The sequence below is a fragment of the Gobius niger genome (genome assembly GCF_951799975.1).
Source record: "Gobius niger genome assembly, chromosome: 1".
NCBI lineage: Eukaryota > Metazoa > Chordata > Actinopteri > Gobiiformes > Gobiidae > Gobius > Gobius niger.
This window is the reverse complement of record NC_136852.1, coordinates 54459057-54483252: the sequence shown is the minus strand read 5'-3', so window position 1 is coordinate 54483252 and position 24196 is coordinate 54459057. Positions and strand designations below refer to the sequence as shown.

At 40.2% G+C, this 24196-nt stretch overlaps 1 protein-coding gene across 1 annotated transcript in view; it reads right to left on the bottom strand.

Annotated features, from left to right (window-relative positions):
• LOC306979549 (transmembrane protein 132C) overlaps positions 1-24196 on the bottom strand; it is a 129535-nt gene that overhangs the window by 26929 nt on the left and 78410 nt on the right. The window contains exon 4 of the mRNA XM_079578536.1: positions 8717-8903. Coding sequence (XP_079434662.1) covers positions 8717-8903 — 187 coding nt within the window. The remainder of the gene's footprint in view (positions 1-8716; positions 8904-24196) is intronic.

Below are 24196 nucleotides of genomic sequence, written 5' to 3'. Positions count from 1 at the left end.
TTAGTGAAGCTTAGCCAGCCTCCAGACATGAAGATCTCATGCCAGGCACAAAGCTGGTCCACACACTGTGGCTGCAGTTGATTGAAGAGAAGAGAAACATTTTAAGAATGCAGAAGACACACAGCATCACTTGCCACGGCTTGTTGTAGCAATATTTTTGAATTAGCCCATTCATTGGTCAATCATGAATGTACTTCTTATACATATATATGTGTATATATAGAAGATATATATATTGACTGCAACCGCACATTTGTTGCACAATGAGCATTGGGGTTTTATGCAGTGTAGCTACACGCAAACACTGCCAAACTCAATCAGTACAACCACTTTATCACTGGCTTCTAAGCTTTAGATCCTAATGGATTAACTGCTTGGTTTCCATCCATCATTACTTGTTGTACACTAAGTGACTCATTCAATTTTGAAATGTTTGAGCTACTTTTTTTCCACAGTAGTGCCACTGTGATTGTGAAACATATCTATTTCATACAGGTTGCATTGTTTTTCCTGCTGCATTTGTGCAGGATTAGCTGGCTCATAACCACTGTCTGCCTAACTATACACTTGATGAATGAGCAACCACATTTTCATTGCCTGGAACAGGAGCTGAGCCTTAGCTTTAGGAGGGAATGGGATGGAAAAGAGCTCAAATGAAACATTCATTGGAGGATGTTGATAGATGACTGTATCATGTGAGAGCAGAAGTGGCCAGAAAAGGGCTGGGGTGATGATGTATTGTTTAGCGATACATTGGAGCGTTTGCTGAATGTAAACGGGCCTCTTTCATTCCTCCTCATCGCAGTGGCAGTGGATGTTCGTGTGGCACTTTTCAGAAGACAGATGGGTGCAGATATGATGTATGCCCCCGTCCTGCTGCACCCTCTCCATCACAGAGGCATCCTGGGTAATGATGATTAGGCCGGCCCGGACAGCAGCGCATTACTTCACCATGCTAAAAGATAATGGACCTAAAGCCTCCAACTGTGCACAGGAATTCACTTGCACTCTTTCAATTACTTACTGCCTTTAGAATCCATCTGCAGGTGACCCAAAAAAACACAGCGCTCCCTCGCACTTAGAGCAGGCACAGGCCATTTGTCTGCACCGTTAATGCATTATGTATTCATGTTTGTGGGATGGAAGTGTGAGAAACGCTCAGGAATAGGGTGAAGGGAGGTGCCTGCAAAACTATTACAACTATGTAACTTTGCTCTCTCACAACATCCATGAGTGATATCTTAGACTTTTCTATCATATTAATATTTGTGATTTAAGCAGCATGTGCACACTGCTAAAAAGAGGCTTACCAGACTAGACTATGGAGTATTAAAACAATCTGCATTCAAGTTTGAGCAGAGGAGAATCATAACATTTTTGCCTGTACAGAGCACCATTATGTAAAGCACTTGTTTTCTGCCATTCGGTGCAACTGTGCCCACAAAAAAAGGAATAAAGTCATTGTTCGCTGCTTGTTATTGGTCACCCATTTGGTGCTTACATTTTTTCTGTACCCTGTCTGAAACATATTTAAGAGATTTGAGATGTCCTCCATTTATGCCTCTGATCTAAAATATATTTTAAGTTCCCTTAACTATATTTCATGAAGAGATGCTAAAGACTGGAAGGCAGTATTCAAAAAAGCATCTTATTATGCTGCCTTTTCCTCTAAACATTTCAGCCTTTCATGATGTGCTTTTGAAATAATTGCTGTATTTGCAGAAGTATGGCTTTCCTGTGTATAAAATGGTGACAAAGTGAGTGGCGCGGCGGTGAGCCCAGAGGAGGCAGGTGGGTTTGTGACAACACACAGGAGGAGCCCTGTTCAAAGCACTGCTCTCCCCGCGGTGCCACTGTGGCACGGCACATCACTTGGCAAATGCAAGAAAAGAGGCTTTTTATCATAATCAATTCCAGGAAGCTCAGTGTAATATGATCCTGTAAATGGACAGAGCAGAAATGAGGGGCCATCAGATTAATAGAGCATAAATGTAATCAAGGGCAAAATAAGCTTCCCATTACTAATAGGCATTAGTGTTATTACATTACAAGCTCTGGAGACATGGTCAGCATCTGTTTCTGAGATCGTTTCTGATCACAACACCATGCGCTGGCTTTTTCATTAAGAGGAAACAGCGTTGAACTTATTAGACTAATTAGTGCAAATTACAGATGAAAGGATTGTCTGGAGCAGAAGCACTGAGCTGTTGTGTCAACAGATGCCTTCAGCGAGCGTGCTCAGATCTGCCCTCTCCATGTGATTAAAGAAGATTGGAGAATTTCCCCGTTGTTCATCCCTCTCTCTCCTCCGGCTCAGACACCCTCCGCTCTCCTGCTCAATCTGTCTGAGGTTGCAGAGCAGCCTTCTCCCAAAGCTGAAGTTAGTCTAATTGAAAATTATTAACAACTACAGCTTGATAGATGGTATTCTTTACTGCAACAAATTAGGAGACAGGACAGCATTAAAATATGCAGGAATATATGTGTTAATGACTCTATTGCAAATACATTTTGAAATAAGGAGATTGTGCACACTATGGTTCAATCAGATTTGGAAATGAGGCCAAAAACACAAGGCTGCATTTACTTGTCTGGAGTCAAACTGGGTCAAACCACACATTTTCATGTAGGATCTTTTCATATCGAGGAATCAAATCCCAACTTTGATTTCATGGCATAGAGCAATATTGCAACAATATGCATCAATGGTAAAATTACATATAAATGTAAAGTATGATAATCTTTCAAGTGCAGCTAGAAATGTCAGCCTGTCTTAATAACTTTCACACACAGTTCAAACACATTTTGCCTCTCCTATTTCGATCCATTTCTCAACGTACTTTTAGCACTTAACTGCGGTTCCACTTGTATAAGCGCTTTCCTGGAATCGTGGTTTGTTTGGAGTAAAAGTGTTGACATTGGAGGTGGTGTGGGGGATTAGCTTGTGTGCTGTGTGTGACAACAGTATTTTTACATTACCTTACTTCCTCTGTTATTCCCATCAGCGCGCGCTGCACTGGGAGGTGGAGGAACTTATCTGTGGGCCTTTTCATGCCACAGTGATCCCGAGTAATCTAATTCAGCCTGCCTCTTTCTCGCCTGTGTGCCTCTCTCATATTGGGGCATGCAGATTGCAAAAACCTTTATGCGCAGCAAGTGCCTCGATGTGTATGTATGTGTGAGCGCGAGAGGGAAGCCAGCAGGGAAAAGGGGGCAGTAGTGACAGTTGCAGTTAATGAGTTTAGAAAGCTGCATGTAAGCATTTGTCTTGTGTCTTGAGTACTGGGGGGCAAGTTTCCTCATTCTAGAAAACTGAGGAATAAAAACATTAATTATTATGACTGCTGACAGGTGAGGTGAATTAGGATGTACATTATAAAGCAAGGCTAGGGTTGGGCAACAAAAAGTACCTCTGTGATCTTGAAAAATAACTTACAGGTGATTTTTTATTCATTCATTAATGGTGGGTCATGACTCAAGAGACGCAGCATGACAGACAGTTAGATGGCACATTCGCTCCCAGCACAAATGAATGATTAAAAACGACTGGCTTTGTGGAAAAACAAAAAAGCTATTTAAAGAAGATGTGCCAGTCTTTTTCCATTTCCAAATGATGGCAAAATAAGTTAGTTTAGTGTAGAATGATAGCTGTGGTCGAAGGTCATTGCTACGTTTGCTACGAACACAATGTACTTCAGATTTCAGTAGAGCTGCACATTAAAGATGGACCTTTCTAGTTCAATAATAACAGTCAGTAAAGAAATAATTAGAAAAAAAAATGCAAACAGTGGAATCCAATAAAAAGTAGCACAAAATAATAATAATCAATAAAAAACAACGACAACAGCAAATCAGAGGACCACACAACTCACACAGTGGTAACACAATGGCAGCAACGGGTGCTTCTTCTGTGTTAAAAAATAGCAGGAAATAGCAGCACTTCAAATTACAGTCATTTCAATCACTTCAGTTTGCGGCATGACTAACCGTATGTGATGCTTGCGCTGCGCTTTATGTGTGTACCTGACTACCTGGAGAAGCCCGCCCTACCTGGCCCAGAGGAATACATGTAGGAGTAGCAGGGATTTTTTGAGGTTTTCTCACTGGGTTTCTGAGTTATTGCTTGCCGTGAAGGAGGGTCTAAGGAGAGAGGACCATCCTTAGACCCTGTTTATTAGGGTACGAGTGACATTTGCGTGGGCATTCTGGTTTCATGTTTGGTGAGGCCCTGTGACGCAAATCCTGTTGTTTATCAGGCTACTTGTCCACCTCTGCGTATTCTTTACACAGAGAATTTCCTTGTAATAAGGCGTCATCCATAGTTGGAAAAATGAAAGATCCAATTGTGATTAAGTTTGATGGAAGTGTGGACTGTGAGTTCCTTCAGCTGCTGAAACAAATTGCACAGAACACAGTCTCTAGCCGTGACTCCTCACGAGTTTTGACTCTCTTCAGACTCTGCGGGCTGAACTAAGAAAGCAAAACCTAATCCAGCATCAGCTCCAAAAAGAGTACAAATTAAAACACCCAGGTCACATAAAGTTGCTGGATACTTTGGAAACCTTCAAAGCACTGCAACAAGAGGTGCTCGATGTTACTGAAAATAACAAGGAGCTTGAAGACTGCATTGGAAACGTGAAAAAGGGGATCCGTGAAGAGAAGAACTACCAGAAACTGCAGTCTCAATTGGGCGACTCAGTAAAAGAGTTAAATAAAAGAACAAAGCTCTTAAAAAGGAGGAAGAAAAAGTTCTCAAAAAGTATGCCGATGTCAAATTAAAAAGTTTCAAGTATCAAATGAGGGAAAGAGAGGCTAATGTTATTATTGAACAGAATGAGAGTCTTTTAGAAAGGATTAAGGAGATCCGGAGAAATACCAAAAATGAACAAGCAAGGAACGAGGTCTTCAGCCATGTCATCAAGCTGAAGGAGGACCACGTGGATCTCATCAATGAAATTGGAAGATTAAATCAGAACCAAAAGAATGTCAATGACGAAAATGGTGACATTGAGCTGAAAATGATAAAAAATGAAGAGAAAGCTTATCTAGAATGCAACAAGGCACTGGAGAAAGAAATTAAAAAAAAAAAAAAAGAAAAGAAGAACCAACAGCACATCAAATTCAAGATCCTCCAGGCAAGAGGATGCGCGGACCTGATAAAGGATTCAAACACCGCGCTAAGGCAACAGCTGGTAAATATGTATGGCTCTCTGTAGAAAAAAGCATCTTTGAGCTGGACCTCAGATCTGCGTCTTCATGAGCTCAGCGAGATTCAGAGGGGACTAAGACCTGAGGTTGGGACTCAGACAACTGTGGTCACTTTGGAAATGCCTGATGGTTTAAAACAGGCTGCTTTGAGGAAAACTGAAGACATGGCCACAGTGGTGGAAGAGGCAGGAGCTCAAACAGTGGAGGTAGAGTTTGGAAACGAAGTAGAAATGGAAAACAAGGACGAAAACTCATCGCCTGCTAAACTGAAGAGGACGGACTCGTTCAGTTCAGATGAGCACTTCTAATCTGGTGTTTGGAAAGGCTAAGGGAGGAGTTTGGTTGTTGTGGTAGTTGTGAAGTAGCTGAGGCTTTTAAAGGAGCATTAGATCAACATGTCAGAACTTAAATGTTCTGACAGGTTGTGTTCTTGTTGTTTTGTGTTGTGTGTTGTTGTGTTGTGTTTTTGTTGTTTTGTGTTGTGTGTTGTTGTAGTCGGAGCTGAGGCTCTTAAAGGAGCATTAGATCAACATGTCAGAACTTAAATGTTTTGACACGTTGTGTTCTTGTGTTCTTGTTGTGTTGTGTGTTGTTGTGTTGTGTTCTTGTTGTCAGAACTTAAATGTTTTGACAGGTTCATTAATGTGTACTGTCCCTGTAAGCGAATAAAATAAATTAAATTAAATTTTCTCGTATTTCTTTCCAGCCCTTTGTACCTACTAATAACCATAGGAATTCTTGTGTTATTTGTTTGGAAGTTGCTTATGTAACATAAGCTTATGTAACATATTTGTCCATTTTCAAAACAATAATAAATAATAAATAAAATACACCTTACAAATCAACTTTTTTTTTTAAAGTAGTGGGCAGTTTGCCTTTCACAAAAACTCCTTTGTGGTGAAGGGTGGAAAACCCTTGTCTGTCCATTTCCCTCCTTTTTCAACAGTTTTTCCTCCTTGGCTTAATTTTGACTTTACTTTCATCTGAGGAATACTTTGTCGCTGTGCGGCTGACAGAGCCACCTCATCCAACGAAGAAACGAGAAAACAAAAAAGTTATGCCATATCTTTTGCAAGGTGAATCCAAAAAGTATCTCTTGCACAAATATTCAGAAGAGCGAGTTATTGAAAAAAAGAGAAAAGAGTGTATCAGCTTATTGCATGTGGCTATATTCTCATGTTTTACCTTGGCGTGCGCATTCACACCCAGAGACCTTTTGTTGAATCTAAGAAAAACACCTCACAAAATCAATGCCTTTTGAAACTAGCTAGAAAATCACCATCAAAAAGGCTTAGACGATTTGTTGAACCCGGGTTTTTTCCAGCATAGTATCTGACTTACAGCAGCAGCTCCACTGACACAAAAGACAGGCTCTTTGAACACAAAAGGAAATCAAGGTGACAAAGAAAATACCAAATATCCTTTTCTATGGCATCGGATCTGGCCACTTCACCAACCGTTCATTCATCTTTCTCTTCCGCGAGGCTACTGTCGAAAATTATGCCAGCCCTAATTGATTTAGCTGAGTTTAGCAAATAATTGTAATATCCGGTTAATTGAGATGGATTTTTGCTGCCATAAAAGAGGTTGCGTGATTTATGGTGAGCCGTAAAAATCCCTCTTCTGTGTAAAATGAGTCAAATTACGTGTGAGAGCGGAAACAGACACTTCCAGAGCTGATGGATGGTATGTCGAAGCAGGGTGAACAAATTCATAAAATATATGGCACAAAAAACTTGGCTCCTGTGTACTGGCATTGAAATATTTAATTGGCAAATGTAATGCACGAAGCTAGCGGTGGTAAAGTGTGAAGTAAATAATGTTTATGGGAGAAGTATACATTCCTGGAGAGACACAAGGTTGGGTTAACATGAAAAGGGTCCGGATAGGAAGTGGAACAACGTACAGCGGCTTTAATCATGTATCTTCAATTATACCAGAGCGGATCAGCGGTTGCAAGGCATGAGCAGCCACCCACGGGCACCTAACATCTCCAGCGCTACGGGCCTATACGAGGATAACACTGACAACAACAGTCGAGCAGCTTCGCAAATCACAAGCGACCAGAAATAGAAATGATCCTGTAATCAGTATTGACGTAGCAGCGCGGCTTTGTCTTTAGACGACATTTCTCTGTTGTTTTCTTTTTTTACCCTGGCAATTCTTGATCTAAATGAGAAGCGATGCGCACCTGGTCATGGAAGGAGCAAGCGAAGATGTGGCAGTGCACCCCGGGAGAACGTCTGTATTAAAGACACTAACCAAAGTAGCTCATTTAAACATACTAGTTTTTGTACTTAAAATATCAATTTCCACAGTAATATAAAATGTGTTCTTTCTCTACAAAATAGCAATTATAAAACAGCAACACAAAAACATGGAGATTGACTATATCCTTTTCTGGACTATAAGTCACACATTTTTTCATAGTGTGGCTGGGGGTGCGACTTATACTCAGGTGCGACTTATATATCAAAATATATTGTTTCACATGTTTGTTATTTCTCAAGGGTGTGTACCAGTATCTGGCAAGACTAAACACAAATGCCCCCATATTCTGCAGATTACAAGCTGCAAGTAGTGAAATATGCAGCTGAAAACGGTAAATGAAACGAGCAGCAGTGAGTGGAGTGAGAAAGAAACTTGTGAGGGACTGGCGAAAAACAGAGATTACACTTACTGCAATGAAGAAAACAAAAAAAGCTAATCACGGGCTAAAAGCTAGATGGCTACAGCGAGTGGAACGAGTTCGCAAAAGAGTGCTTGAACAACGTGCTTCAACGGTGCACCAGGATGGCTGGTGCGACTTATACTCCGGAGCGACTTATTTATGTTTTTTCTTTTTCATTATGTATTTTTTGGCTGGAGCGACTTATATATGTTTTTTTCCTCTTCATTATGCGTTTTTTGGCTGGTGTGACTTATACTCCGGAGCGATTTATTGTCCGGAAAATACGGTAATTATAAAGTCCACTTAAATGGTCCAAAAAGCAATCAGTTGAGGTAATTCTTTTCTGCTTTTTGATTTTATAGTGGATCTTCGTTTAATCTACACAACAGAACCACAGTTCATCTCTGAGGGAGACACACAGCCGCCGGCTCACCCCAGGCTTAAAGGACTACCTCCAATGCTCCATCTGCAGCTCGCTCTTATCCCGCCAAACACACACACAAACACATCGCTGCAATTGTACCACAGGGTAAACCAACACCATTTATCAACAGAGCCGCGTCTCTTTTTTTCTCTACATAAATGTCACAGCCAACATCTTTGTCATCTTCAAGTTGCTTTATAATGCGAAACACTTGAAATGCAGCGTGTATACATTCGTTCTCCGCTTCTGGCCGCCACTAGGCATGATTAACTGTGCGGTGAGAGGTTTCCAATGCAGAGCGGAATGAAAACATATGCAAATGTTGATTCGGAGGGTGTAAATTGGAAGCGATCTAGTGTTTTACATGATGCTGTTTTGCAGAGTGGTGGGGCGTGCGTTGCCAAGTCACTCACCATGGCTAAAGGCACGATGCCCGCCAGCTCCTCCTGTGCCAGTCTGATCTCTGTCTCCACCTCTTGTGTGGCGCTACGGCTGGACGGGTACTCCACCTGCCAGGCCATTCGCCGGCTGCCCAGCGGCGCCGGGAAGCTCTCCATTTTCAGATCCACCTGGAGCACCCTCTGAACTCCCGTCTCAGACCTGCCACAAAGAAAGCACAGTGTCAGGGAATGGTTAAGCACTATAGGCTATAGTCAGAGTGGACACCTCTGCTCTGCTGTCAGCTTTAGTCACAGCACTATGCAGTCGATAGATGAGAATATACTGTGCATAAAACCAGAACAGAACCACTGGCAAGTAAAGAGAATGTTTCCAGTCGGTAGTCATCTCTATCGAACAGTGTCCCAAATACGGTAAAAAACAAAAGTGGCTCATAAGCCGTGTGGTCCAATGCAAACATATAGTTTTAAGCATTTCTAGCAATTCATATATCTTTTTAAATATGTTTTGACGCTCAGTTTGGATGATGAAATGTTAACCCCTTAACTTCCACCTGAACCGAGCACAGTTTCTCCAGTTTGGCATTACCCAAATCTAAAAGCTTAAAATAAAATAAAAATGCATCAAAACAGCGACAAAAACATGAAAAGCAAAATAAAATAAAAAAGACAAAAACATGACAAAAAGGCAAACAAAAAAAGGGATGAAAGCACGACATGACAACATGACAAAAACTCGGCGACAACAAGACAAAAAAGTTACAATCAGTTTTGTAAGTGTTTGCTTTCGTTGCACTGTTGCTCTCCAGTCGAGAAGCTTGTAAGATTTGGGGGAAAGCCAAAAATGCCTCTATGCCTCTGAGAACCTGGAGGAGCAGTGGGCAGCCAGCGTAGGTTGGCACTCGGGGACCCAGATGTGAAGCCAGGCTCATGGTCAGAATCACCTGGCTGGAGGATTAACCTATTGTACATGTTTTAGTTGTAGGGGAAACCTGGAGTACCCTGAAGAAACCTACACAGACACGAGAAGATTCAAACTCCACAAATCCGGCGATAGAACTCGGGCCCTTCTAGCTGTGAAGCACGAGCCCAAGAAAACTCTCCATAAGTTAGACATGTCATATACACAATAGGGTCATTAGGGAGGACAAAGTTCAGAGTCTTTGAGAGGGCTGCGGAAGACCAGAAGTCGATGAAAGCTTTGGGGCATTGAAGGGAGTTGGATTGGTCAGTTGGATTTGACCCAGAAGTTGATGCTTGTTGTGTAAACCTTCATCCGCTTAAGTACCTTTTCAGTCCAGATGGCGTCTTTCAAAATCCTTTGTTACTGTGTTCAATTAGAAATATGAATGTAAGATGCATAGTGTGCACCTCAGAGCTGGCAGAGGCAACACACTGTGGGTGAATGGTTAAGTGCATGGTCTGGGCATCTCCAGTTCACTGTCAGCTTTAATCACTCCAGGCTCTCGAGGCTGAAGAATGTGTCTATGGCTGAAATCTATGACATTTCTCAAACCAGCGCTTCCGCCAAATGTCACGTCCCCTTCTGTTTGAACTCTGCGCTGTGTGCAAGATCTTTTCGTTTTTAATCTCCTGGCACATATAGGTGACGCTCTGCAAATAATACATTCAGTAATCTCTCAGCCACTCTTCACTTGAACTTACTGAACTGTGCAAGCTGGAGATCTAATAGATTATCGTGAATAGAGAAAAGTCTAGAGATATGTTTAAAAATGTAATACCGAACTCTTCACATTTTTTATAAAAAGGTTTCAAGAAATAGCATCGATTATACCCAGAGAAATGTACATGAAAACAAGTACATACTTTACCATTGTAAAACAAAAATGCTAGAAAGGTTTAGGATTAAATTTACTTGTCTCTTGTCTTTTCATTTTCCATTTTATACCCAGAAACCCTGTTGACTTTTGCATAGACTTTCCAGTCGGTATCAAGCAGGACAAGTGGATTGCTCTGATAATAAAATTTCCTTGGGCGCCCCAAGTCTTGAGCGCTCATGTTTTAAAATATAACCCACAAGCAGCAAAGGTTAGGCATTAACTCAGAGGAGAGCGGAAACGGCGCACAATCCGCCATGTCCTGTGTGTCAAATGGCTGGACCCCGGACCAGTAAATCTCATACACAACGCTCCACGGCACAAAAAGGCAGCTACGAGTTTTGGTGGAAAAAAACAGCTGTGGATAAAACTTGCCTTTTTTTTTCAATGTTCCATATTTAAAAATACAAGAAAGTGCTTTAAATGCTCTTCAAAAGCGAACAGAAACAAAAACCCGAAGGCAAACAAGATATGTCGTACAGTACATAACACTTCACAGAGAGACAACAAAGTAATTGCACTGTAACATCCTCAATTATGAATAGAGGGAAAAACACAACACGTGTATGTAAATAATAGAAGACGTCTGACACCATTTTCACATTTTAATCCTGCATGTTTCTGAAAGATTTGGGGCACAAGCTGAAAACAACAACCCCAACTTTTTTTTTTCTGTATCCATCGAGGTGAGTCTAAATAATTAAAACAACAAGCGAGTAACTTCATTGTGTAACACTGAAGCCGTATTGTTGAGGCGTGGATAAATCCTGTTCCAAATGAATAGAAAAGTATCACTGGAATTGTAATATCACTGAGTAGTTCAATTCTTATGGATTAGGTGTAACATATAAGGGGGTGAGTGAGCTGTACAGCAGACACTAATATACGATCTGAACAGTCAAAATTAATAAATATAAGAGGCCTTTGTTTTTATCCCCCAAAGACCTCCAGTTTCTCAGTTAAAATAGGAACAAAGAGTTTGTTTGTCAGTGTCCTCTGTGTCAGATTGAGAAAAATAAAATCTATTTGAAATACTGATAATGTATATGACATATTGCCTGAAGCATTAACATCTGAGAGAGGACTGAAGTAAGTGCTCCACAAAAAAGCTTCAAATTTGAAACCCCATGGATCAAGAGACTTTGGCGTTTGCAACAGATATTGTACTAAATTAATATAATGGTGGGTTTCCTTCCATCCAAAGAATCAATTGACTGCTAAATTGTTGACTGTGGTGGACAGTTTTCTGCGTGTCATATGCTCTATGAATTTTTACAATTTTTCAGGGTTCTCGCCTCTATGAGCTGCAGCCACTGGATGAATAGCTTTATCAAGGCTTCTCGGTATACTTATACTGTAATTTATGTCCTTTTATAATTATTCCAGTCATAAAAGTTGATCATCTACTGAGTATAAATAGTCTTTTCATGTAGCTATATTCGGTCGACAGCAGTAAACACTGACATAAATGGATGGTGAGAAATAGGTTTGATGACGTCTGGGAGACATACAACAAAACAACATGATTTTGTTGATTCTATTATAGTCATATTGGATTTGACAAAAGATGACTGTACACTGAAGACAAGGGCACTTTCGCATGCAGCTATATTTACACAAGCAACAATAACAATGGCCAGGAAGGTGGGAGATTACACTCATTATATAACTACTGTGTGAAATACACTTATATTTTTACTCTTTCATTCTCTTATCTGAGTCACATAGCTCGTATAATGTTCTGCTAAAAAATCTGCAACCACATGACGTCGACTTTTGGGGCCTCAAACAAGGCCCGAGGTCCAAGCCGTGTCTGGAGTATTCTGCGTACAGCTCTGTGCCTGACAGCTGGAACTGGAGTCTCCAGGAATCTCTCATAAATGACCTCCTTTACCTCTTTCTCAAACCACTGCTGCTCTTTTCTTCAACAGGCGCCTATCTCTGGTATCCCTGGTAAATCACTGGTGTTGGGAGAGGCGCTACTCCAAAGAGTCCAGCTGGTTTTTATCTATTTTTTGGGGACTGAATTAACCGCCTAGACGAATGAGAAGTGACACCTTTTCTCCAAAATAATTGTAACTTCAGCTGTAGTTTTCTGAAAATGCATTTCTATCAAACTCTATGAACAACATTTCCACCCACAAACTTCAGATTTTCCCCTCTCATTTTTTGTTTAATCTATATGGTAACACTTTATCATAATTCATGCATGAATTCATCATGACTTCATGAATTAATTCATTATGAATTCATGTGAGTTCATGATGCTTCATGATGAAATACTCATTTATTAACATGGTTAATTCAGGCAATGAACTCATTAATGATAATTAATTTATCAAGATCATAATGAATTCTTGTGCAGAAGAAACAAACTGCATTATGAATGTGCCCTTTAAACTGAAGCGTTGCAGCTTTGATAACTTGTATGAACATACTAGAAAATAGGTTGGCGGTTCGAATCAAGGCTCCCACATGTGCACACTGTTGTTGTGTCCTTGGGCAGGACACTTAAACCACCTTGCCTCTAGTGTCTGCGTACATTGGTCTATGAATGAGAGTGTGAATGGGTGACTGATTCCTTGCTGTAAAAGCGCTTTGGGCCTAATGAAGGTAGAAAATTGAGACCATTTACCATAAACCATTTTTTCCCCCAATTTACCTGCAGTGTCTGGCCTTCAAGCACACAATTCTTTATGCATAACACTATATCAAATCTACCAGCCTCCAGAAAAGATATAATAGCACACTATAACTTAGTAAAGTTAATGTCACTGACCCCGTGTTGTTACCGACTGTAAACCAGACACGCCTTCTCCATTTCTCCGGTCTAATCATGCAGCTCACAGGGAGCACTGTTCTCTTCAGCTCAGCCTCTAATTGAATTAGTAACAAAGGCTTGTGGATGTGCGCCACAGCTGTTCCCGACCTCGTAATTATCTGTAAACTAGCGGCCATTGACCAGATCAGAGGTCAATCTCTCAACCGGAGGCGTGAGAGGCAGCGGGGGTCAGGAGATTATGAAGCTGTGAGTGGGAGGCAGCTGGCTCTGAGGCGCCCAGGCCATGAGTGGAGCGGAGAGAGGACTCGACAAGGTGCTGCCCAAGATGATAAGGATGGAGAACATGGGCAGGCTTTCAGACAAACCAGACACATTGATCATTCATAAGTGGGTTTCTCAAAAAAAATGGAAGATACTTGACAGTGCAGACAACCCAGAAACAAATCAACAACCAAGAGATCTGCTTCAACAAAGACGTGGAGAAAATGCTAATCACTGCATAGAAACATACATGAGCCAGTGAGCGATACAGGAGCACATTTATACCATACAGCCGCACGACTCACCCCTCTGTGGTACAAATAAAACACCAAAAAGTGTCAAACAGTAACACAAAAATTAGGGAAGCATAACAGTCATCTAAAGAAAAGAAAGAAAAGCCCTTTTGTACACCCATCAAATAAACTTTTAACCGGTTAAAAATCGGTACGAGTATTTATCTGTAATGTTTGGACCGGGAAAAGTCTAAATTTTTCACCATCGGAAACGATCCAATTCAACTGAGCTCTAAGCAGCAGGCAATTCAGTTCCATCTTCTCCTGATGGCTCATGTTAGTGGTCTATTGAATTCAGCCTGTGAGCAGGTTAGGCAAAGATAGATTTACATGTCACAAGGAATAAACATTAAGGCAGAGGACAAAGTTATTTGAGGATTTTGTCTTTTCTACAGATTTCTCAGGAGAATGTGGTGTAATTGAAAAAGAACATCTATAGTGCTATTATCAAAGCGGCGGAGCCATAGTGACAGCACTAGTTTAATCTGCCTGGATGTGATAGGACGGTGTGTCCACTGCTCTGCCCTGTGGAGAATATGGGACGTGAGCACAGGGGAGGAACCTTTGAGGAATAAAGGACTGGCGCTCCACTGACATTTTCAGGTCCTCTGTCGCTTTTCTTTTTACATTTGTCGACTTTAAAGCTCGGGTATTCCTGATACCCCCGTGGTATTACAATAACATCAGAACAAGTGCAAACCAGGGCCCCTGAGGCTGGGGAGAACATTTTAAGTTAACCCCCCCCCCCCACCCCTCTAGAATATGTTAAGATACAAGATATAAAGTATTGGACTGAGAGAGAGAGGGGCTGTACAAATCTCAGAGGAGCAGCTAACACTTGACGCTGAGGAGAAACAGAATGGAAGATGAAGATGCATAATCTAAAGTGAAAAGAATTACAGAGCTTACACATATACAGCTTCTGACAACATTATAAGTGAGCATATACTCATGTAGCAAGAAACTAAATAAAATAACACACTGCAGATGTATATTCTCAAAATAAGATAGAACGTTTGTTTCTAAGAGTGGAAAATGTATTGGACAATGTAAAGGCAGGTTTACACAATGTAAGATTATACACAGATATTGTTGGACTCCTGTGCAACTGAATAGAAAGGGTCTTATGTTTATGGGAATGCCCAGTTATTAGTCGTTTCTGGTCACATGTTGTTCATGTTTTGACTGGTGCCATCTGGTCCAAGATTGTGCTTACTGGATGATAAAGAACAAATGGCAAACAGCTCCAGTGATAAATTCTTTAGAATTATGGTTAAACATGGGAAAACCCAAAAGCCCCACAGTTCAAGGAATGGGTAAATATAAGGATTAGAATGTTGATATGAACGTATGCTTTATAAAATAAGGAAAAACAAAAAAAATATTTCTCTTTAAGGATCAATGAAGTAATTTGGATTCTAGAACTTTGGGATGATATATTAACCGTCAATATTAACGTCAACCTAACATCACTTAACATCACATTTTAGTTCAATATTTTCCAGTGCTATGGGGATATGCTCGCTGACCAAAAAGTTTGTATTTAGGCCAAATGAAACTCAACTTGTGGAGAAAGAATCCTCAAATTGGGCTCAGTGGTGCTTGAAAACAGCTCCTCAAAATTCTGCTGTTCGTCTGCTCTGTCACCTGGAACCCAAAACAGAAATCAACAAAAACATTCAGACGCGTATAGGCCTACACTGTTGAGCTATGTACAGTAGCGAAGTGTGCATGCATGGATGTGTGCCGACACGCTCAGATACAAATGTAATGGATTTAATCAATTACACTGGCTTCGGCTGACTGAATCAAACATAAATAAATGTTTGTGTTTAGGCCATTTTGTGTTTCTGTTACATTGACGAATACAGTTTGGCGGAAGCTCACTTGACCTTAACATGTAGGTTCAGGGAAAGAAGAAATGCTTGGATAAACCTTCTCAAAAGTCAGACTGAAGTTCAGATTTGTATAAGTTTTGTTTCCAAACCAAAAATTCTGGTCACTCGACCCTGGAGGTTGTTATGCTGGAATGGATAAGAAAACTCCAAATGTACCGATCAGACTTGGATTCAATTTCAACAGTGAGTCCACTGTTCAGCAAGGGGTTGATAAAAAAATACGTTTTGGTGGTGATGTGCATCACTGTCTGGATCCACCGGATTTTTCCAATTTCAGTAAAACAATAAGCTACCACATTAATGTGGGATTGATGGCTTTAATGGAATTTATAATATTTAATACCCACTTTTTGAGTTCAGCTTCTAGCTAATATCTATTTTTTATTTTAGAATTATTTATTTATTTATTTATTTGCATTCATTTATGATATGTATTGATATTATGACATTCTTTTTTTCTTGATTGTTGTTTTTAAATGTTTTTAAATGTAAAGCACTTTGTGATGTACTCGTGTATGAAAAGTGCTTTATATATAAAATTGATTTTATTTGATTAGGAGAAGGCACAGTGTGTCTTACATATGTGAGTGAACCTATGGCTGCAGCAGAGAGCCACTCACTGCGGGCTGAACAACTCTCCATCAGAAGGCGACATTTCGCACAGCCCTGATTAACTGCTCTGCAATCAAAGGAAATCGCTCTGTACAAATATATTCAATGGCTAAAAACGTCACTGAAAGCCATATGACGTTGATTTGAAAAGAAGGAAGAGAAAAGATGTGCACAACCATGGGGACAGTTTCCATGGAGACTTTTTGTAAAGCAAATAATATTAGAAATGTCATGAATTACAGTACGAGCAAAGGTAAAAGGAACTTGAGGGATGGGTTACCAAGGTTTTATAGATACTCTTCCTCTCACATTACTGTGATCTGGGCAGTGAGGGACCCTTTGATTCCCAGACGATTGTCCAGAGTCTCCAGACTGTGGCCTTTTATAAAAGAGTTGTAAAAATATCTGGATCAGGACGACGGCAGACCAGAGCAGGTGAAGCTCAGTACAGCCCGAATAATGATGCGTTAAATTTCTGAAAATACCTTTTTGTTAGCTACACATTATCCTGAGAGTAAATTGGACAAAAACAAAGAAAGATAGTGACTGTGTGTGCGTGCAACTTTAAAGAGGAACATTTAAAGGTAATTTCCTCCACCAAAGCAACACTTAAACTACCTTTGTTCAGTCAATTCTCCAATTGATTTTGAATATACACTGTATAAGTTTCCTACTGATATACAGTTTGTTGTTTAATGTTGGTTTTATCCATCCAGAACCGAAAAAAAACATCAACCCTTTGTTCCCAGCACCTGCTGCCTCTGCACAGCCTGCACTGCATTACATTGTCAGTAAAAGATGCCAAGTTTACATTTGATTAAACTTTAAAGCACAGCTGCCTCTTGCTTTGTGTGAAAGGATGTGGGTGAATACACGCCACAGTGTAGAGATAGTGGATGCTCGTTGGACAGCGTTTGTGGATGTGCAGATGATTCAAAGAAAGTTTAGAGATAGAATCAGGAAGAGACCAGCATCGCTCACGGTACTATCATTTCCTCACTGATAATAAACGGAGCTTTGATTTATAGCCCGTCGCCGCTTCAGACCTCTCCAGAGAAACGCCTACAACATACCTAACATCCTCTGCACTAAATCAGCTATATACAGACAATTTTGCTTTATTTTTTCATTTTGCAATTAAGATACACATACGGCTTTTAAAGACATACAAAAATAGCAACTGCCGAGTCATCTTTCCTCTCAAAACTACAAAGACTTTAAATTACCTTTGTGCTGTGTTTCCCAATCTGAGGCACATGCACAGGTGGCTTCGTACTTGTGGTCGTCTGCACTTCATTTTTTCTGGATTAGACTTATTTCATTATAAAAGCAGTACTAAGTCTTTTATCTTCTATTGTCAAGCATCTTTGAGTGTCCAAAAAAGCACGATATAAGTTTGATGCATCATTATTAATATTATTAGGTAGCTCATGCCCCTAGAGGTCATAAGCGCCACTGCAGGTGTCGTAGCATGTTATGTTTTTTTACTCATTAATTGTCCGTGAGAGTAAATACTACGCTAACAGAAAAGACAAAGGGAGAGAGGGATATTGTACATCCAATTACACAATGGAGATAATTTTTTTCACTCAAACTTGGCTGTAAATACTGCTTAAGTGGCGCTAGCCCGCAGTTAGCTTTACCCGTTAGCCTGTTAGCTTCTTCTTCACATTAGTGTGTATTGGTGGCACCTACCCGGAGGCAGCAAAGTTGCAATTGTGGTTCTCTGGCCAGAGACACCAGTGGGAGATGAAAGACCCCCCAATCATCCCCTTAACACTTGTATTACCCCCAGAGGGACTACGAAAAGGAAGCTACTTAGTACTGCTTTGTTACGTTTATTATACGTAGGTATAATTTTGTCCTGTTTTGGACCTGGGTTAGTTTGGGTTATGTCTTGGTGTAGTCCAGGTGGCAGGGTAGCGTAGCAGTTAGTGCACGTGCTTCACAGCTAGATGGGCCCAGGTTTGATTCCCACCTGGGCTGGGCCCCATGTCTGCGTAGGAATCCTAAAGTGTCCATCTCTTAAAAATGCTTATAAGAAAAGTTTGAATGTTAGTTGATTTTGTAATGTATGATGCTCCAGAAAATTAAAATGAATATTATTACAAGATAAAGCAATTAAAGTATGCACAGTTGAGATTTAATATAATCAAACAAAAAAAGTCACCATAATTATTGTCTCATTCTGTCCAGTTCTGGTTGTTGACAAACACACGTCTGTATCAATAGGTTTTTGCATGTTTCACACCTGGGGATGAGAGGCCACATTCATATGCCACGATCTCAAGGACTTGGCGAGGGTTTTTGATCTCAGCTCTGATTATTATCAACCTCCAGAGAGGCCTGAATGTTACTGCATGGTGAATGCAGTTCAAAGCTTGCTGAATCACTGGAAGACAAACACTTAAAAGAGGCCGAGCGGCACATGAGTGTTTTGCTTGTCAATAGACAGGAAATGCTCTGCGGACAGTCTTTTATTCATTTCTGTTCCTCTACACATGAAAAAACCTTCCAATGATCTGCATGTCTTGAATGAAACTGCGCTTTAATGAGCACATGATTTGCCTTTATTTAATCATCTATTCTTGCCCCTTGCACAATGAACAGGCTGTGTACTGCTAATTATATAATCACATTGAAACCCAAGGCCTCCTGCATGCGCGCAACAAAACACTTTACGAGGATCCGATTTTCAATAGTGTTTTACAGCATTCATCAGTTAAAAGATTCAAACTCCCACTCAAACAAATGCGCTGGGAGCTCCTGGCACAGCTCAATGGAAAATACACAGCATTGAGAATGGCCAAGAAATTGTTACGTAAAATAGGCTAAATTACAATACAGTGATTGGGATGCGCAAAATCGTAACAGAATGGTTAGAAGATCTATCAGGAACTGAGACAACAAGGCTACTAAGAATTGAACTCTCAATACTAGAAAAACAAGAATCACAAAAGCTATTTTTCCATTGCAAAACGAGTGCTACGTGACCAGTTTCTTTTCTACAGCAGCAAAATGGGGCGGGTCTGTCTGTGTGCCGTGATCTGCGACCGGAGACTTTAATGCTTTTTCTGGAGTTTTTCCTACACGTAAAGTAAAGGGGGAAAAAAAAGTCAGTTTATCCATTTATTTCTACATGCCAAGCCAAAGCGAAGAGGCATGGAGCAGCTAAAAGATGGACTGTGATGAAGGTAAGCTAATGGGGCCAATGCGAGCGGCCAGCAGTCAGTGAAAATCAACCGTGTTATGCTCTAAAATATAAAATCGTGTATGAATGCCTGTTTCAGAGGGCTGTCTCTCCTGACAGTGGCCGACAGTCTGTTTACGTCATGTCTAGTACCCGCTCAGCTCGCTTTGTCTGAGAGGAGAAGATGTCCTGGTCCGAGATGTGAACACCAAAATGCTCGAAATGCTCAAAAGCCATGTCGATGTGCACTGAGAAGCCAATATGCACCGCGTAGTGACAGATCATTTTGACAAAAGTGATTGCACACAGCAGAAATCTGAATCTAAAATAGTGTTAATATTTTTTTAACTTCTCCCAATTGATCTATGCTCTTTAACAATAGTATTTGTAGAAAACGACATTGGAGTTGGGGAACCATGGAGAAGTTCGGACCCCCCATGGAGTACCCCTGGTCTTACTGCACGGATAGTTATTGAATTCAGTACATTTTTTACTTTAGCATATAATTCAAACCTATCCATTTATCCGGGGTTAGTACTGACACAAATAAGACATATGGTTATTGAATTCATCTTATCTAAAGGGGTTACAGAGAGGGCATTTGAGAATATCCCATTATAGATCTTACACTTGTTTCTTAGCAGTGCCTAGAGGAAACCGCTGTTTGTTCAGCGTGTTGTTCTCTTCTTCCTCCACAGTGCAACTTCTCTATTCAAAGACAACATAATCTCATCTTGGAGTTAATGAAATGCACCGTGCCAACAAGCGGCTAATCAAAACGAAAGGCTTTCTGCGGCGCAGCGTCATTACAGAGGCCATCAGCCGAAGTAGACTTCACGCAGTAATGGATCCCTAATGACCGTAGTTATCATCACGGCTGACCCCACACCCGTTAAACACGTGACATCACTTCCTCATCACTCCATGTTTGTCTCATTCTCAGGCTGTCATAAATTGTTGCATGACAGTTACAGTCCATTCGGAGCACTTTGAATGGATATCATACACTACTCTGTAGCAGAACATATGGTGCTGTCATAATCATAGGTCCACAGACACCAGGGGGCAGCAGACACTGAGCCCTGAGGCAAGGCCATGTGGCTGCAATCTCTGGGCTTTGCTGGTGACAAACACAAGACATGATCGTCCAGGTGTTCTCTTGCACAGGGGCTATAAGACAAAAAGTCCCCCCTGAACTGAAGACCTTCAAATGATCTCTGCACAATCAAGCCACTGGCAAAACACAATGGCACTACTTTGGAATAACGTCCACTCAAAACGACAAAATAATCATAAGTATTTTTATGTAAATCATAATCTGAAGTGCATGGGATACCTCATTTAGCTTGGCAGTTCACATTCCAGTCTGCTCTGAAATGTTAATAACCCTGGACCTGTTTCAAATGTGCACAGTGAACATTTTAGATACTTGAACGCAAAACTTCAGCCTTGCCAGATTTGACATTGTTTGCACTGCAACAAAAATATGAATTTTTCCTTTCAACTTTTGCCATTTATCTTGTTCATAGATTCCTTATTCATTACAATGTTGCTTGAAAAATAAGTCATGATATCAATCAAGTATCAATCTCCTGGTTTAACCTATTGAACTGAAGTGTCTGTTAAGTAGAAAGGTCATACGGGATCAAAGTGCCCTTTGGCCCACATATAAAGTATTAAGTTGCGTAATTGGGTCAGTATTAAACACAGGCAGCTCCAGATGTCGGAGCGCAGTGACAAAGCACTTATCCTCACATAACCGCAAGCAAAGACTTCATCCTGAAACACAGCTGACAAATATATATAAGAGATTGTTAAATGTCGAATGTCTTTGCTCTACTGGAACACCACCATAGTAAATAACTTGACTCCCAGTGTGTAGCAATTGCTAATTAATTGCTTTATTAATTAGGCTTTTTTCATGACTTCCACTTACTTATCCAAGCTTGTGGCTTCACAAAATTCAGTTTATCCAACCCTGTATGCCAGGATTTTTGTCTTTGCATGTGTTCACATTGAAAGCAGTTTTTGGAAATGACCCCACGGCAATAAAGAGGTGACTTTGAGCTTGTTTTTAAAATATTAAGTCATAAATTTTAGCAGCTTGTTGTAACACGCAGATTCAAATGAAGGAATAAACTGTTAAGGGAAAGGGCTGATGATGAATAAATACTGAATGAAACTTGAACTATTTTAAGGAACTTGAACATTAATTTTGAAAAGCAAATGTGGTGCTTGGAGTGTCTATTACAATAAATCAGAAAACTACACTACACTTAAAAATAAAATAAAAGTTCAACCCTTTACTTTTTCAGGCAAATGCTTCAAAATCTCAACATGCTCATGCATTAGTATTGCGCAAGTTGTCGGTCAGGAGCTAATTGGCAGTGAGATTAGTTAACATTTCTGTATTCACGAAAGCCCTTAGCAGCTATATCAAGGGTGCTGAGAGCAGAACCCATGCACCCAAATGGCTATTTCCAAAACACACGAGTAGCGTTTTACAGCCTGAAACTGCTCCCCTCAGCACGTCTGTATAGCTGCATGCGCTCTCCCAGTCAGTGCATTTAGGTATTAGGCAGAATTTACCCCCCTCTTAGGCACCACTTAATGAGCTCACCGCTAAATTACTGCCAACGCAATTACACACACATCAGCCCCTTTCCAGACACTAAATCCACTCTAAACACATCAACACAGACCAAAATACAGACGAGCCTGGCCATAAATCGCTTGTTTATAAAATAATCATCTTAGGAGTGCACATATCAGTACAGCAGCAGGCTTTCCCATTGATCAGCAGTACGGACTGCGCCGCGAGTGGTCGTCTTGGCAGAGCAGAAATTATAAAGTATTTAGTAATGGACGAGAAAAAAAAGGTCTTTCGCACACCCAGGGGTCCACGAGCAGGAGTGAAAGACATTGATCCATAATTGGAAGCACTCAGTCATGAAATCTAAAGACTAATTAAAGAAAGAGAGCTTTAATGGCAGCTATTTGCATATTCAGCACTAGTACTCAATATGGGGCGAGCTGAAAGATGGGGGCTTGATGCTGGAGCTGTGAAGAGCCAAGTTAGATCACACAACAATGGGCTAACGACTAGTGTGACGTCCAACCGCATCACTGTGAGCTGCCAATATGGCTTTGTTGTTATTAGAGTGGCTATAGGGCCGCATTGACAGGCATGAGCTTCAGCACGGTTTTCAAGTCTCATGTCGGTTTAAATCTTTACAACCTCATTGGCAACGCTTTGTAATAGGGCACATGAATTAATGCATACATTCATGATGAATTCATGCATTAATTAATCACGTTAAGCATGACTTCATTTATTAACATGAGTTCATGAATTTTCCTGAATTAATACTATAATTAAAGTAATCAATCACTGTCATTAATAAGAAACTCATTTATGATCATGAGTAACTAATCATGATCATGATGAATTGATCAAGGACGAAGCTTTGTATCAACACAAATCTCATTAGTTCATTGAGCGTTTATAAAGAATGTGCCTCTTAAAGTGAAACTTCAAAAATATATATTGTAAACTTAAAAAAGCAATAACTGAAAAAAGTCAGTTATTGCTTTGCTGGCGTTGTGCTTGACTACCCCGGAGTCAGTCCTAGAAGTTTCTTAATATCCTAATATTTAATTTGTATTTGCCTTATATACCATGGCGAAGGTGTTCAAATAAGTTTAAAACAATACGGAATATTATTCTTTTGAGGACCATTTGCACATAAGTCACTTTCAAAATGTTCAGTAAAATATGCTGCATAGTTACTTACTCATCTGTCATTTATTAAAAGCATTATATCTATCTCATTATTAGTATTTCTGCTTCTGCTATGTGTGATTAGTATTATTATGTATTAGTTATTATTATGTATTATTTTGATAAGGCACAAACTTGTTCCATTAGTTTAGTTAGTCTCATAGCTCCATATTTTTTTCTTTAACTTATCAAAGCTGCAACGCTTTAGTTTAAGGGGCATATTCATAATGAACTCTGAGTTTGATTTGGCAGGTTTATACATTTAGGTTTAGTAATAATTACTTATGATCATTGATGACTTCATTGCCTTAATTAACTGTGTTCATTCATAAGTATTTGTTCATGAAGCCTGATGAGCTCACGTTAATTCATGATTAATGAATGTGTGAATTTGACATGAATTATGTATGAATTCATGGACCCTTATTATAAAGCGCTACCACTTCATTTGTTCTCTTGCCACATGCCACATGATGTGACTGGGACTATTCTTAGTATTGAACAAAGAATAACTTCATCATTCTTAGTACTGTGGAAAAGGTCAAAGAAAATTAATCTGGGTGAGATCTGTAATGAAGGGAACATGGCGGAAAATATGGATATTTGTGGATCTCCGAGTATCTTTTCTCTGTGAGTTATGCCATTTTGATTTGTGCTTAATAAGGCTTGGATGACAGCATTCACGACTGTTGCATTATGTGTCAAACTTGTACGTGTTTTAACTGGGTGGCTTTCAAAAGAGCCTACGTGACGATAACCATGTCAAATAAATATTCCGATTTTTTTTCCACCCTGATGTCATATAGAAGCAAGATTTGTCGTGTTCCCTATGGATCCATG